Here is a 17,749-nt window from a genome sequence, read left to right as displayed (position 1 = left end):
CCCAGATTTTCATGACAGTTAAGTACATTTGTCTAAAGGGATTTGTTTTTAATTACAACTGTACTTTACTTAAAGGTTGCTGAGAGAGTGGCCGCAGAAAGGGCAGAGTCTTGTGGCAATGGTAATAGTACTGGATACCAGATTCGTCTCCAAAGGTACGCTGTTCACTTCCGGTCACTTATTGTATATGTATAGATGTTAGGGAAACTTTGAATCAGGAGATTTTTGTCCTTTTTTATGTTGATTCTTATTGTTAGCATTGACATATAGTTGACATGTATTAAATGCACATGTGTTTATATACTAGAGATGTGGGGGGAGGAGGGTGTGATGAATAAGAAGGCAATTTGCAGGAGTCACTTCTTTTTACTACATGGTTCCTGGGGATTGAACTAGGTTCATAGGCTTGAAGGCAGTCAGACATTTCAGCATGCCCTTGCATAAGCTTTTCAAAGACAAGTCAGCAGGGTTTATTGAAAAGTAAAAGAAATGGTTCCCTGCAGGTGGTTGGCTAGAAAGTGAGTTCCCCTAGAATTAATGTTTAAAGTAGTTTTAACATTAGTAGGCATGTTACCATAAACTCATCTTTGAACCTAAAGGTACCATTTTTTAAAATGTGCTTTAAGAAATGATTAGAAATAATATTTTAGTATCATTAGTGGATCCATTTAATGGATCATTAGTTCTGTCAAATGAGCTGCTGTCTTGTATATTTTGATACTACTTAATCTACTCCTTGATAGACTTTATTAGTATTCGCATCGTTAACTCCATTATTGATCTTTACTAAACTTCTTTGATTCTTTCCTGGAGTTCAAGTTGCTTGATCTGTTTAAACGAGCAGAATTACAATTTTATTACCAAACCAGAAATTTAGGCCTGTAAATTCATTCAGTTAGTGAATATTAAAGGTTATACATGTAAAAAGAAATAATTTTAGTATCAAAGTGAACTTAATGCTAGTATTTTCTCTTATTGTGGTAAATGCTTTTAGACTAAAAATTACACGTAAAGATTTTTCTCAAACTTCTGTGGAACTCAATACTTTCTTAGAAAAGAAAACCAAGAATCAATAACTTGTGTCTGTTATTTACAGTCGGTTGCCAAGGAAACAAGGCTCTATCTTATACTGCACAACAGGAATCATTCTTCAGTGGCTCCAGTCAGACTCGTGAGTATGTTTCAGTGAAGACATAAAACAATATTAGCAAAGAACTTAGTAGGGTAGCTTATGTTTGTAACCCCAGCACTTGACAGATGAAGGCAGGAGGGTCAGGAAGCTGGTCCAGCCCTGTCTACACAAGACTCTTCCTCCCCATCCCCCAAAGTTATATAAACAAGCACTTTATAGATATCCAAACATGTAATTTTTTTTCTTTGGTTGGTTGTTTTTATTTCCTGTTTTGTTTTTTCGGGGACAGATTTCCCTGTGTAGACCACCAAGCTAACAATGAACTCAAGAGATCTGCCTGTTCTGCCTCCTGAGTGCTGGGACTAAAAACATGTGCCAACACTGCCCAGCCAATGATGTAATTATTAAACAGGACTGTGCTGTTAAAAATGGTTGTTTTCAATTTTATACTAAATTGTAAATTTCATACTTGTCTTCCAGACGTTTGTCTAGTGTTAGCCATATTGTACTTGATGAAATTCATGAGAGGAATCTACAGTCAGATGTTTTAATGACTGTTATTAAAGATCTTCTCCATTTTCGATCGGATCTCAAAGTAATATTGATGAGTGCAACCTTGAATGCTGAGAAATTTTCAGAATATTTTGGTGAGTAAAGTTTGATAATATGCTAGAAGAGGTATCAAAAGCCAAAAAGTTTAACTTTAAAACAAAAAACTCTACACGATACTAGGTATAATAAAATTGAATGTTTACTAATTTATTGTATCTTAACACTGTATTCTAGTTTCCTAGATGACTGAGCCAGCTTTTAAGTGGTGGTAGCATTAGTTCTCTCCCGATAGCCCGGTTCTTGGTGCTATCAGACAAGGAGTTGGCATCATTGAATCAAACCCAGGACTGAAATTTTTCTACCCTTTTTTATGTACACGTGAATCTTCTGTAGCATTGATGTACTGTTACATGCTAAGCTGACAGTTTGCTGATGATAGTATCAGTGTCCACATAGGGAATGCTTTTAGTGTGTCAGGTAGTAGTTCGCTGTTTCTCTTCACCATTTCTTTAAACAGCTTACTAGTAGGTACTGACATAGCTTCAGTTTTGCAAATGAGAATGTAGCCTCTGAACTGTAAATAACTTACCCAAGGTTTTATAAATAACAGGGATGAATATTACATTGTTAACAGAGATTCTGAAACTAGAGTACTTGAAAAAGTAAATTCTGTAGAATTTTTCCTCAGTGTCTTTCCTTCCTATCATAATAGAAATATTTGGAGGAAAGACAGCAATTATATTGTGGTATCAGCATATTTAATTGTATTTTCAGTTTGTAAAAATGCCTGTAAAATACATATCAGTTTATTCTTAGCATTATGATTCATTGGGGCAGGTATCATGCCTTTCTGATTGTTAGTAAGGTTGACATGAATAACCCAGTTTTAAATAGGTGAGATACAGAACAGACAGTGGAGCAGGTCCTTTGACCTATGGAACCACTTAGCATTTGTTTATTGCATGCTTGATTTGCATGTTGGAAGAGACAAACCGAATTTCAGTGACAGTACTGAGATATATGTTAATGAGCTTAAGGTGGACACACTTTAGTATTTGATTAGTTCCAGTTTAACTTTCTGCCAACCTTCATTCAACTGACACAAAGAATAATGCTCTTTATCCAGTTTGTTGGTAAGAGAGAGACTCATCATTTTATAATCTTGGGTAATAGAGTTTGTAGAAGTATAATGTTAACTATTAAAACTAAACTTTTTTCTTTTTTTAAGTCAGAAAAGTAGTGTGGAACTGTTTCTTAAGTTAAGAATGTTATGCTGGGTTACTCTCAGTGTGTGTTGATTTTTAATCTTGAACGTTGACTATAAAGTCATGGGTATATTTTATCTGCCATTTTAGGTAACTGTCCAATGATACATATACCCGGGTTTACTTTTCCAGTTGTGGAATATCTTTTGGAAGATATCATTGAAAAACTAAGGTAAACAATCAGCAGCAAAAAAAGTTCTAATGTATTGTCTTCTCATGACAAATTTATTTTTTTAATCTTTTTAATTTTTATTATTGGATATTATATTTACATTTCAGATTTTATTCCCTTATCCCATTCCCCCCACCACCCAGGAACCCCCTACCCTATCCCCCCCATCTCCTGCTTCTATGAGGATGTGCTCCCACCTATCCCCCACTCCCACCTCCCCACCCTCAAATTCCCCCCCACTCAGTGTTCAGCCTTTATGGGACCAAGGATCTCCTTTCCCACCTATGCCCAACAAGGTCATCCTCCCCTACATATACAGCTGGAGTCATGGGTCCCTCCCTATGTGCTCCCAGGCTGGTGGTTTAGACCCTGGGGAGTTTTGGTTGGTTGATATTGTTGCTCTCCTCATGGGGCCACAAACCCTTTCAGCTCCTTCAGTCTTCTTTCTAACTCCTCCATTGGGAACCCCTTGATCAGATTAATGGTTAGCTGTGTGCATCTGCCTCTGAATATGTCAGACTCTGGAAGACCTCTAAGGAGACAGCTGTATCAGGCTCTTGTCAGCATGTACTTCCTGACATCCACATCAGTGTCTACCTTTGGTGACTGCACATGGGATGGATACCCAGGTGGAATGGTCTCCAGACAGCCCCTCCTTCAGTTTCTGTCCCACACGTTGTCTCCATATTTGCTCCCTTGAGTATTTTGTTATTCCTTCTAAGTAGGACCGAGGCATCCACACGTGGTCTTCCTTCTTCATGAGCTTCATGTGGTCTGTTAGTTGAATCTTGGCTATTTCAAGCTTTTGTGCTAATATCCACTTATCAGTGAGTAAATACCATGTTTGTTCATTTGTGATTGGGTTACGTCACTCAGGATGATATTTTCTAGTTCTATCCATTTACCTAAGAATTTCTCGAATTCATTATTTTTAATAGCTGAGTAATATTCTGTGGGGAGCTGACAGAAGGCGGCTATCATCCTTGTAGCCATCTTGAGCCATATACCCTAAAAAGAGACTTGATTACATTAGCCTACACAGCTGAGCACACTCTGATAACATCTTGCTTTAGATACCCAGGATTTTCCCTTGGGTGTGTGAGACTTAAAGGTGTGTGACTTAAGGGCCTGACTTAGAGATCAGATTCCTAAGGGCATGACTTAAAGGCCTGACTTAAAGGTGTGGCTTAGAAGTGAGACATATAAAAGGCGAGAGGCAGACAGGAGAGTTCAGAACAATTTGGAGTAACAGAGAATCAGACACTTCAGAGAGTACAACTTGGAACTAGGAATTAGGTTAGAGAGAACAACTTGGAGTTAAAGTTATTAGACATTAGGCACTTGGCACTTGGAAGAAGAAACTTGGGACTTGGAGGCACTAGGGACTAGGAACTAGGGACTAGGAACTCAAGACTTGGGACTTGGAGAGAAGAAGAGAAACTGAAGAATAAACGGGATTGAATCACACTCTGTCTGGTCTGCATTCCTCACTCCCGTCCTCACTCTCTCTCTTGCTGAACCCTGACCTGCAGACCAGAGCTGCTTGGGGCAGTGAGGGCTAACAAGTTAGTCCCCAACGCTTTTGGCAGTGCGGGTTCAAACACTGACAGAGCAGTCCGAGACCTTTTGGCCCCCAAGCATGGGCTAGAGTAGTTCTCAACATTTCTGGCCCCCAAACGTGAGGCAGCTCAGGCTGCAACATATTCCATTGTGTAAATGTACCACATTTTTGGTACCCATTCCTCTGTTGAAGGACATCTGTGTTCTTTCCAGCTTTAGGATATTATAAATAAGGCTGCTATGAACATAGTGGAGCAGATGTCCGTGTTATATGTTGGAGCATTTTCTGGGTATATGCCCAGGAGTGGTATAGCTGGGTCCTCAGGTAGTGCTATTTCCAGTTTTCTGAGGAACCGCCAAACTGGCTTCCAGAGTGGTTGTACCAGCATGCAACCCCACCAACAATGGAGGAGTGTTCCTCTTTCTCCACATCCTTGCCAGCATCTACTATCACCTGAGTTTTTGATCTTAGCCATTCTGACCGGTGTGAGGTGGTATCTCAGGGTTGTTTTGATTTGCATTTCCCTGATGACTAAGGATATTGAGTATTTCTTAAGGTGCTTCTTGGCCATTCGAGTTTCCTCAGTTGAGAATTCTTTGTTTAGCTCTGTAACCCATTTTTAAATAGGGTTATTTGGTTGTCTGGAGTCTAATTTCCTGAGTTATTTGTATATATTGGATATTAGCCCTCTATCGGATGTAGGATTGATAAAGATCTTTTCCCAATCTGTTGGTTGCCGTTTTGTCCTATTGACAGTGTCCTTTGCCTTATAATTACTTTGTAATTTTATGGGGTCTCATTTGTCAATTCTTGATCTTAGAGCATAAGCCATTGATGTTCTGTTCAGGAACTTTTCCCCTGTGCCTAGGTATTCAACGGTCTTCCCCACCTTCTCTTCTATTAGTTTCAGTGTATCTGGTTTTATGTGAAGGTCCTTTATCCACTTGAACTTGAGCTTTGTACAAGGGGATAAGAATGGATTAATTTGCATTCTTCTACATGCTGACCTCCAGTTGAACCAGCACCATTTGTTGAAAATGCTGTCCTTTTTCCAGTGGATGGTTTTAGCGCCCTTGTCAAAGATCAAGTGATCATAGGTGTGTGGGTTCATTTCTGGATCTTCAATTCTATTCCATTGATCTTCCTGCCTGTCTCTGTACCAATACTATGCAGTTTTTATCACTACTGCTCTGTAGTACAGTTTGCGGTCAGGTATGGTGATTCCCCCAGAAGTTCTTTTGTTGAGAATAGTTCTAGCTATCCTGAGTTTTTGTTATTCCAAATGAATTTGCAAATTGTTCTTTCTATCTCTATGAAGAATTGATTTGGAATTTTGATGGGGATTGCATTGAATCTGTAGATTGCTTTTGGCAAAATGGCCATTTTTACTAAGTTAATCCTGCCAATCCAGGAGCATGGGAGATCTTTCCATCTTCTGAGATCTTTTTCGATTTCTTTCTTCAGAGACTTGAAGTTCTTGTCATACAGATCTTTTACTTGCTTGGTTGGATTCACTCCAAGATACTTTATATTATTTGTGACTATTGTGAAAGGTGTCATTTCCATAATTTCTTTCTCACCCTGTTATCCTTTGAATAGAGGCATGGATTCCTGATCTTTCCAAGACTTTTAACATGAAGGGATCTTGAATTTTGTCAAATGCTTTCTCAGCATCTAGTGAGATGATCATGTTGTTTTTTTCTTTGAGTTTGTTTATATAGTGGATTACACTGATGAATTTCTGAATATTGAACCATCCCTGCATTCCTGGGATAAAGCCTACTTGATCATGATGGATGATTGTTTTGATGTGTTCTTGGATTAGGTTTTCGAGAATTTTATTCAGTATTTTCGCATCAATATTCATAAGAGGGATTGGTCTGAAATTCTCTTTGTTGGGTCTTTGTGAGGTTTAGATATGAGTGTAATTGTAGCTTCATAGAACCAATTGGGTACTGTTCTTTCTGTTTCTATTCTGTAGATTAGTTTGAAGAGAATTGGTATTGGGTCTTCCTTGAAAGTCTGATAGAATTCTGCACTAAAACCATCTGGTCCTGGAATTTTTTTTGGTGGAAAGACTTTTAATGACTGTTTCTATTTCTTTAGGGGTTATGGTGCTATTTAGATGATTTATCTGCTCCTGATTTAAGTTTGATACCTGGTATCTGTCTAGAAAATTGTCCATTTCATCCAGATTTTCCAATTTTGTTGAGTATAGGCCTTTGTAGTAGGCTCTGATGGTTTTTTAATTTCCTCAGTTTCTGTTGTTATGTCTCCCTTTTCAGTTCCAATTTTATTAATTTGGATACTGTCTCTGTGCCTTTTGGTTAGTCTGGCTAAGGGTTTATCAATTATCCTTTGAAGTGCTGGATTTATGGGAAGATATTGTGTAAATTTGGTTTTGTCATGGAATATCTTGGTTTTTCCATCAATAGTGATTGAGAGTTTTGCTGGGTATAGTAGTCTGGGCTGGCATTTGTGTTCTCTTAGGGTCTGTATATCAGTCCAGGATCATCTGGCTTTTATGGTGAGAAGTCTGGTATAATTCTGATAGGTCTGCCTTTATATGTTACTTTGCCTTTTTCCCTTACTGCTTTTACATTTGTTTTGTACATTTGATGTTTTCATTATTATGTGACAGGAGGTATTTCGTTTCTGGTCAAGTCTATTTGGAGTTCTGTAGGCTTCTTGTATATTCATGGACATCTCTTTCTTTAGGTTAGGGAATTTTTCCTCTATAATTTTGTTAAAGATATTTACTGGCCCTTTATGTTGGGAATCTACACTCTCATCTATACCTATTATCCTTACGTTTGGTCTTCTCATTGTTTCCTGGATTTCCTGGATGTTTTGGGTTTCAAGTTTTTTGTATTTTGCATTTTCTTTGACAGTAGTGTCAATGTTTTCCATGGTATCTTCTGCACATGAGATTCTCTCTTCTATCCCTTGTATTCTGTTGGTGATGCTTGCGTCTATGACTCCTGATCTCTTTCCTAGGTTTTCTATCTCCAGAGTAGTCTCCCTTTGAGATTTCTTTATTGTCTCTACTTCCATTTTTAGATCCTGGATGGTTTGGTTTAATTCTTTCACCTGTTTGGTTGTGTTTTCTTGCAATTCTTTAAGGGATGTTAGTGTTTCCTCTTTAAAGGCTTCTATCCGTTTGCCTGTATTCTCCTATACTTCTTTAAGGGAGTTATTTATGTCCTTCTTAAAGTCCTCTATTATCATCATGAGAAGTGATTTTAATTCTGTATCCTGCTTTTCCGGTGTGATGTGGTGTTCAGGGCTTGCTATGGTGGGAGAACTGGGTTCTGGTGATGCCAAGTAACTTTGGTTTCTGTTGTTTACATTCTTGCGCTTGCCTTTTGCCATTTGGTTAACTCTAGTGCTACCCTCACTCACTGGTTCTGACTGGAGACTGTCTTTCCAGTTATCTTGCTTGTGTCAGAACTCCTCAGGGTCCAGATGTCTCTGTGATCCTGTGATCCTGTGATCCTGTGATCCTGTGATCCTGAGCTCCAGCTGCTCTGAGTGCAGTGTCTTCTCTGGGATGTCTCAGGATATGGTGTCTTCACAGAAGCAGACCAGCTAGGTGTCTGTCCCAGTTACAAGGACCAGGCGAGGGTGACACATTTATTTTTATAACTCATTATTGATCATACCCTCAATCCATTTATCATGGAGTTCTAAACTTTAACTAGGAGCATTTCCATAGAGTGAAGAGTTTTCAAACCAAAATCATTCTTATATTTGATTTCTGCCATTTTCCACCAGCACAAATAAGTTTTTTACCCAATAATTCATGCTTAATGATAGTCTTGTACTTAATTTTCTAGATTGTATATTTAAAAATTTACCAAGTGGATTGGCCAATGACTTTCTGTGCTGAATGACCAACTTATGCCACATTGTATAGCTACTCCCTGATACAGCTTCTGTGCACTGTGAGGTATATCCTATATGTCTTCTCATTCTTCTGTACCAGTGGTTCTGACTGTCAGCTCTATTGGAAGGACTCTTGGTCTGAATAATAGGATATTCTCTACTTTCTCTTCACAAATCTCACAGGAACTTCCCTCCCCCGAGGGACATCTCTGCATATGAAACTTTGCTGAAGAACAGCTTGAGTAGGTTGTGTACCAGAGGGCTTGGCTAGTGTAGTGTTAATTGCCTCTCAGCACTGCCTGAGAACCATCAGCATCCTCTAGCAAGCTGAACAAAATTTTATCAGTTCGTTAGTGGCAAAAGGTTCTGAAAGCACAGGCTCCCGAATGCTTAGTCATCTCCAAGCCCTAGCCCTTTAGCATCTAACTGCTCATTTCCTTGTGACGTAGCCTGTAGTTTATTAAATGTGCTTAGCAGCCAGTTAAGGCTCTTTCTTCATGTTGTTCTATTTGTGTACGTGCTTTTTTTTTTTTTTTTTCAGACTCCATGTGACACCTTCTTTGTAATTTCCTAAGTAAATTTTTTAAATTCCTAAGTAAAAAAAACGTAAATTTCCTCCCATCTCCCACTGTTTGTATTCTAACACTTGTTGACACTATCATGATAGTAGTATGTATTTGCCTCTTGCACAAGATTTTTTAAGATTTTAAAGTTAAGGATTTTGTCTTACTCATTTTGGTTACTTGTGCATCAATCACAGTGCCTAGACTATAATGAGTGAGCAAGTAAATTATATGTGTAGAAACATTTGTAGAATTTTTGAAGATTTCTTATTATTTAAAATTAAAATTGATATCAGAAAGACTCCATAGTTTATTTTACTTCACATGGTGCTACCTTGTGAGCATTAAAAAAAAGGAAAGACGTGGTATATATGGCCTTTAAATTTGTGTCTTGATAAGGAGTAAAGCTGTTGCATAAAGTTTGGTGAAGTAAGTGAGTAAGAAATGAGGAGATTTGAAATGAATAAAACCGTGAAAGTTGGCAACAGGGAGAAAATAGTATATTTCAGAGAGGAAAGAACTTCTAAAAGAGAGGTCGTACGCAGTGGTCTTGGTTTTATATTTTATAGTCTGGCCATAAATTTTTTATGCACGTAACTCAACTTTGAGCTGTGCTCTCTTCTTTTTATCATGCTATACTTAGCTGGTCCTTTGAAAGAGATTATACACAATAGCTTGGTGACATTAAATGATGGGGTATCTATCGGCAGTGTACATTTCATAATGATTGCCTTCTTAAACTTGCTGGAAGGCAGGAAAGATCAACAAACTGTGGAAAGGTGTTTGATGCGAAACAAAGTTTCTGTGTAGCAGTCCTCAAGCTTCACTAGTAGGGAGGGTGCAGGAGGGTAATCTTTTGGGTAGAGATTTTTTTTGTCAGTCAAAGCTGTCTTCTTCCTTGAGAAGGAAGTAGGAGGAAAGAAACACTGGCTGGAAGACTAGGAGAACAGAACATGGAGGGTTGAGACTGACTGAGGAGTAGGTAAAGGTTACCCCTGAGTGTTGAAGTTACTGGGAAGAAACCAGTTTTCTTCTAATTGGATCTCAGTCAGTCTCAAGGTCTCAAACTGAACCTCAGATTGGTGCTTTTATTTATATTAAAGACTTAGGGAGACCCTGGCCAATGGTACCAAATAGGAAAGGTGATTTCCACATTTTTGTGTTTAATATATACCAGACACTAATCACTTTTTTTTTAATTAAAGATTCTCATACTAATAATGGGTTAAGAGTATGAACTGCACAAGTCTGATTAAAGCCTGGAAGTTTAATGCCTCCTGCAAGACCACAACTAGTCAGTGCCAGAGCATAGAGGGGCATTATTTCCATCTGATTCCACTCATCCTCCCTATTCCATCTGAATGCTCTCCTTTGAACCCTGTGGGGGTTAAAGTATAGCTTCAATTTTCATTTGCCTTTTCCCACCCTCTGCCTTTCAAGAGCTCATAGCGCAAGTGAATAATTCTTGGACACCTATACTTCCTTTATTTCTGAAGTTTGCTATAGCACTATGGAGTCACTATAGCACTTGACAGAACACATACAACCTAAATGCTAATTCTGGATCTCCTCTAACCTGTAACTGTGACAGCAGAACTGTGCAGTTTGTAGCATAGAGCTGATACTCCTGGAGTTATTAATTTAAATCCTTGGAATTCAGAAATTATTTTATGTCCATAGGGGATTCTTATATATATATATAACTTGGTTTGAAAAAATCTTTCAAAGTCTATTAAACAGTCATTAAGTCTTATTTGACCTTCTATTAATTAAAAACTTTTATTTTGGAGCAAACTTAAAATTGAAGATAAAAGGCAACTCAAATCATTTTTCATTGAGATTATTAAGATGGCATATAATCTTATGCTCTTCAGCTGGGAATACTTTTTATCCTAAATGAGAAGTTTTAGGTATTAACACTTTTAAGTTAATATTTTGGGCAACATTCTCCAGAAATACAGTGAAAATATTCTTTAGAATCTGGTTTAGTCATAAAAACTCAGGCATTCTTAAAAGCCATAATGTTTCAAATGTGGGAAAATGTATAATGCTTTTTTTTATTTTAGATATGTTCCAGAACAAAAAGAACATAGATCCCAGTTCAAGAGGGGTTTCATGCAGGGTCATGTCAATAGGCAAGAAAAAGAAGAAAAAGAGGCTATCTATAAGGAACGCTGGCCAGCTTATATAAAGGAACTGCGAACAAGGTAAGTCTGAGTGAGGCATGCACACAGTGGCTGAACCGAGGAGGGCTCTTGTGATGATGAGTGTATTTGAAGGGAGAGAATCTCATTCTACCTAAATGCTGCTGAGCTGTATTATCCCAGGAAGTTTGATTTTCTCTATAGACTGTTCATATGCAGACTTTAAAGTTTATATCTGAGTAACCCATGGAAAACTTCACAAGCATTTCATGCATTTCTATGTAATTTTGGTGTAGATACTCTGCAAGTACCGTAGATGTTTTGCAAATGATGGATGATGATAAAGTTGATCTGAATTTGATTGCTGCCCTTATTCGATACATTGTTTTGGAAGAAGAGGTTAGTTTTGTTTAGTTTTTCTTCAAGTAATGTGTTCTTAAATTTTATTATGCATCCAACAAAGCCATGAAAAAAACTTATTTTCCTAAATGCTTTTTAAAAAGTGGACTAGAAGAAAATCTCAAAATAACATTTAGGTATTTAGCCTATTTAAAGTAAAGATTAAACAAATATCTCTAGATTATAGGTCTATGTTTTTTTAAGGGTTGGGTATTCATTTAAATAATAACTAAAATTCAAAGCTACTCTAATTTTTATGAGGATTTAAGTGTACATGGAATTGTTAGTGTGATTATTGATGTGATTCTCTTAACTGTAATTTCCTGTTTATACAGGATGGTGCAATATTGGTCTTTCTACCAGGCTGGGACAATATCAGTACTTTGCATGATCTCTTGATGTCACAAGTGATGTTTAAATCAGGTATTGCATAATGTATTATACTATATAATACCAAGACTGACGATAGAATTTATGTAGTTTGTGGTCTCCTCTCCCCCTTTCTAATTTGAAGAAGTTGTTACTTAATGTGGCTATATGGGTATAGGATTTTTTTTTTTCATCTTTGTTCATCTAAGTCCAGTTCGCTTTTTTCCTTTAAGAAATTGAATGTTTTCTAAATGTTCTGAGCTATAAGTAAAGATGGGATGTACATTGTGGAACTTCTTAGTTTTATGAAAGTATTATTTTAAATATTGGTATTCAGAGGCTTTCAATCTTTGCCCCCCTCGCATAGGAGGTTTTATTACTAGTAAGGATGAAGTTAAATGGCCTTTTATGAATGTGATTTTGATAGATAACCTCCACCATTGAGAATTTTAAGAATTTGTACAGGGACTGGAGATGAGGCTCAGTGGTTAAGAGCGCTTCCTGCTCTTCCTGAGAATCTGGGTTCAAGTCACACCACTCACCTCACATCAGGCAGCTGACAACTGCTTATAACTCCAGTTCAGGACATCCAGCTCAGCCTTCTGACCTTCACAGGCTCCCATACACAGAGCATATACACACAGAAAGACACATAGATAATAGAAAAAAATTGCTTTAATCTTGAAAAGAATTGATAAGCAAATGCTTATCGATTATAAAATAGATTAACAAAGCAAAATGTCAATGGGTCATTAGAGCACTCAGAAAATAATTGTAGTAAAACTTGGTTTTACTGTATGTAGAAGTATGAATTAAGAACTATGATTCAGCCGGGCAGTGGTGGTGCACGCCTTTAATCCCAGCACTTCGGAGGCAGAGGCAGGCGGATTTCTGAGATCGAGGCCACCCTGGTCTACAGAATGAGTTCCAGGACAGCCAGGGCTACACAGAAACACCCTGTCTCGAAAAAATCCAAAAAAAAAAAAAAAAAAAAAAAACCTATGATTCAGCAGCTGCAGCTGAATTTATTATTTCATGCATGTGCCATATATGTTTTATGGTGTTTTAATTTACTTTACTTTTTAAATTTCAGATAAGTTTCTTATTATACCTTTACATTCACTGATGCCTACTGTAAACCAGACACAGGTATGTTCTTAAATTTGTTTTCTGTCTTTCAGATTGAGACAAACCTTACTATTTTTTTTTATTAATTAAAATATAATTATAATGTTTTGCCCTTTCCTTTTTCTCCCTCCAATTCTACCTATGCACCACCCCCTGCTCTCTCAAATTCATGTCCTCTATTTCTTTGATGATGTTGTTAGTGGGATGTGTATGTGTATGCACACATGCATACATTCTTAAATATATAAATATTTCCTGATAAGTTTGTAAAATGATGCTTATATGTATGTAATTATTAGGGCTTGTCACTTGGTATTGGTTAACCAACTGATATTCTTTGCCCAAAGAAAGACTATTTCTCCTCATCTCAGCATTCCTTAAGTGCCTGTAGTTCTCTGTCTAGGGTTGTCTGCCTTGAGGGCTTTAGCTTTTCACTGTTAGCAGGTCTAATGATGATGTCCCTGGTCAGGCCTTCTCTAGGCAGCAGCCATGTTGATGAGACCTCATAGGGGTTGCTTCTCTGACATTTCTAGGAGATGAAAACTCACATCAAGCTTTCCATTCCTTTGACTCTTAGAATCTTTCTGCCCCATCTTCTGCTATGATCTCTGAGCCTTAGATGCAAGAGTTGTGTTGTAGATATAAAAGTTGGGTTCCTAATAGCCTGGTGTTGAAGTTTTTATTAGATAGTCTATAGCTCTGAGAGGATTGACAACCCACATGGTAAAATTTCACTTAAATTGTATCTAGTTTCTCCTCATAGGCTTATTTTATTATATATTATTTACCTTTAAATAAACACTTTACAATAGTGATCCATGTTAAAAATACTTTATAAAGAGCCATTTGTTTGGAGAATGGTTTTGTAAAAACTTAACCATGATAATTTACCACCAGATTAGTTTTGTTAATGTTAGAAAAGTATAGAGAAATGGTTTCATCAGTAACTTGTTTAGGTTTCCTGAATCAAAGAAAGCATATATGAATACCACTAAAAAACCCACACTAGAAATTAGCTGTGACATAGCATATGTTGGTGTTTGAGATTTTGATTTATCACATTAGTATATTAACAGGAGATTTCCTATTTTATCAGTAATGTATTAACAACTGTTATGACTGTGTCAGATTCAGGATTTTCTTAATGAGAATGATAATTCTTAATAAACACTGTCTTCAGACCCTTTTCTTTCAGTTTTCTTTTTTATAAGAAAATAACTCTGGCTCCTTCAGTCTGTTTGGTGATACTTTGATGGGGAGTCACCCTGTTGATTAGATAAAAGTGTCTCTGGTGTGGAGGGAGGTTCTTCCATGCTTGACACCCTAACCTAGTAGAGTATGCATACATTTATGAGAGAGTATGTGCCTGCTACGTACTGATTGCCCTGTTTTATAAATCAAGAATGGATACATTCTTTTCGGTGTATGTATGTGTTAGAGCCTGTTGTGCTTGACTACTTTTCTTCCTTCAACTTTGATGGCATTGTTAGGAGTAGTAGTATTTGTAGGATTTGGTATTTGAAGAGGCTGTTTTACTCCACAGTCTATCGCAAGCTAGTCTACCGTGCTGTGGCACTTGCCATCAATTCCCCATTGATTCGTAATTCTTTGTTTGGCTTTGTAAATGTTGTCCGCAGATTAAAACTATTTTCCTTTAATTTATGCTCACCAGCTTTTGTTAAAGATGTGCTAAAAGTTGGAGTGACTTTTGTTTGCCTCTTGTTTGTGATATACTTCTGACATCTGGGTTTACCAAAGGAGGATTTCATCGAGTTGAAAATGTATATGTTAATGATAAATTGATACACAAGACACATACTATTAAAAAGTATAAATGCTAAAAATGATCGCAATATCTCAAGAAATAACATTGTAAAAGTATGTCAGAAATTAGTATACTTTTGATGTATTTATTCTTACAGGTATTTAAAAAAACTCCTCCCGGTGTTCGGAAAATAGTAATTGCTACCAACATTGCAGAAACTAGGTAAAAACCATTTTAAATATCAGCTATTGGTGATTACATAAGTGTAGAGATCCATACATTATTAACATAGTTTAACCTTTATTTTCTGTAAAATAACTTTGAAATCTCTTTTTAAAAAATCAGTTTTTAGCATTTGTTAGTCAAGGATGGCAAATATAAACTTCAGTTTTCTAACGCTGTTCTACTGTGTTTAGTTCTCTTTTTCAAAGTCATTGTTTAACAAGTTGTTTTTCATAACTTCTCTAAAGAATCATGGAAACTGGCATAGCTTTAGGCCTTTTGTCCATTCTCCAGTTAGGGATAGTATTATTGTATAATTATATGCAGCCTTAAACATTTCTAATGCTCTCCTGGAGGTATTTATATTTATAGTTAAGTTGCTGAAACAACTTATTTTCCAGAAGCTGCTGTTAAAGCATAGTTCCTTTAGGGCTTCAGAGGTGGTCATGAAGTGGTGGATGTGATGAGATGCCTGTGGTCTGAGAAGAATGTGGCATGTGACCTAATCATTTTACTACCACTACACATAGGAACACTGCCTGTTGTCAGGTGCTTAATGCTGTAAAATTGAGAAGTGTGAGAAGAGTAGGAAAAGGCTTGAACTAATAAAATCTACTTGATCCAAGAAAAATGTCTTTTAAATAGATTTTTTAAAATCCATCTATAGGCTTGGTATAATTTTATCTCTTGATGTACTTTTTTAATATTTTGTATATCTTTTTCAAACAGCATCACCATAGATGATGTGGTTTATGTAATAGATGGAGGGAAAATTAAAGAAACACACTTTGACACACAGAACAACATAAGTACCATGTCTGCTGAGTGGGTTAGTAAAGCTAATGCCAAACAGAGGAAAGGGAGAGCTGGAAGGTAAGTCGGATGTTGTGCAAGGCCTTGAGCACATGCAAAAAAATATGTGGGCAAATTTTGAAGTATTATTATAAGAGGTGTCTTGCATAATATATTGAACTCATCACTTCTACAGCTATTAGTATTTGATTTTTAATTGTCATATAAAATGTGTTTATAACATTTTTATACATTGATACAATTATACTTCTGTCTAATTTCATTCCTTTACTCAGGTAGTCCTCTCTCTTTCATGTAACATGCACTGTATCCTCTTGTTCCCTATGCCTTCCCCATGTAGATTCCTTTCTTGCCACTCATCATCTCCTACCCTTCCCTATGAGTGTCTACCTACCCATCTATTCATCATCTGTGTAACTCATCAGGTTTTCAGGTAGATTCTGCATAGGAGCAAACATTTGGTACTTATCTACTCATCTGTTGAGGGCTGGTTAGTCTGATTGTGTATCTTAGCTATTTTGATTAAAGCAGCACTCAGTACTATGCCAGTACCTCTTACGGAGGTACCTCTTACAGTACCTCACATGTCCACTTACGGAGCAGCAGTTGTCGTGTGGTAGTTGTCTGTAGGGGTTTTTTTTGTTGTTGTTGTTGTTGTTGTTGTTGTTGTTTAAGAACCCTCCGTATTGCTTTACTTGGTAAGTATGCCAGTGTCATTTCACCAGCAGTGCCCTAAGTGCTCCTTTCCCCACATCCCCACTAACATGGCTTGGTTTTCTGGGTGGTAGCCATTATGAAGAGGTTAAATGGAGCTCAGTGTAGTGTGAGTTTGCCTTTTCCATGCCTGAGTACTATAGCAACACCTTTTTAAAGACGATAGTAGTTTTATTTGTACTTGGAAATTATCTGCTGAGTTTTTTAATTTTATGAATCTTTTCTACAATGACCTAGTCTATTTAATTAATAAACATCATTTAGAGTTTTGCTTCCATGTTGGTTGCTAATAATACTTAATGATAACTAACACTGTTCAAGTGTCAGCTCCTCTAAATGCTTTATATACTTAATTCTCACTTCTCAGCTGACATAGGCAATTGCCTGTTTTTAGAATAAGGAAATTAAGTTATAAAGAAATGACATAGTTTGGTCACATAACTTTCTAGAACTTTGTGCATAGCAGAGACAGATATGAATTCAAACAGCCAACTCCAGAGTCTGAGTTTCTACTCACTGTCCTTATAAGCCGTATTGATTCTCCTCACTACTTACCTGTAAACATACAAGGGAAACATTTTCTCCATTGATATGGTAGTAAACTAAGAAATAAAAACATCTGTTTTAATGATTAAAAACAGTATTTGTCTTGACCCTTACACATAGTTTTGCTTACTGCTTCTTCTTGATGAACAGTTGCAGTATTTTATGTTAGTGACAGAACAGTGTCTAGTGTTGTTGAAGAATTTTTCCTTTATACCATCCTATCCAACAAAACCTTCATCTAACACTAGTTTCCAGGTTATTTCCCAACAAATCTACACCTCACACTTCCTGACAACCACCAATCAAGAGGAAAGCAGAAATTAAATATATGCTTTGGCTCCCAGCATCAGCTAATTATATTTAAGGCCATAATAACCCCCCCCACCCCCAATCAGATGTGTGTCTGGCTAGATACCCCCTTCTTGCCTCTATAAGTACTTGCTGAAGCTGGGCTTGGGGTCCCCTCCTGTTCTCCTGTGTCAGAGACTGTGATGTGGCCCAAGCTCAAACTTGTAATAA

The 17,749-nt window shown here is 37.0% G+C and overlaps 1 protein-coding gene across 1 annotated transcript in view; it reads left to right on the top strand.

Moving 5' to 3' along the window:
• The window catches only part of Dhx36 (DEAH-box helicase 36), a 42,374-nt gene that overhangs the window by 9,605 nt on the left and 15,020 nt on the right, over positions 1-17,749 (top strand). The window contains exons 6-15 of the mRNA XM_034500097.2: positions 76-155; positions 1,097-1,171; positions 1,613-1,779; positions 3,040-3,121; positions 11,197-11,337; positions 11,571-11,673; positions 12,009-12,096; positions 13,136-13,191; positions 15,093-15,157; positions 15,887-16,030. Of these exons, the coding sequence (XP_034355988.1) occupies positions 76-155; positions 1,097-1,171; positions 1,613-1,779; positions 3,040-3,121; positions 11,197-11,337; positions 11,571-11,673; positions 12,009-12,096; positions 13,136-13,191; positions 15,093-15,157; positions 15,887-16,030 (1,001 nt within the window). The remainder of the gene's footprint in view (positions 1-75; positions 156-1,096; positions 1,172-1,612; positions 1,780-3,039; positions 3,122-11,196; positions 11,338-11,570; positions 11,674-12,008; positions 12,097-13,135; positions 13,192-15,092; positions 15,158-15,886; positions 16,031-17,749) is intronic.

The sequence above is a fragment of the Arvicanthis niloticus genome, chromosome 4 (assembly GCF_011762505.2).
Source record: "Arvicanthis niloticus isolate mArvNil1 chromosome 4, mArvNil1.pat.X, whole genome shotgun sequence".
In the NCBI taxonomy this organism is placed as follows: Eukaryota; Metazoa; Chordata; class Mammalia; order Rodentia; family Muridae; genus Arvicanthis; species Arvicanthis niloticus.
Note: the sequence above shows the minus strand (reverse complement) of the source record. Positions and strands in the feature narration are given on the sequence as shown.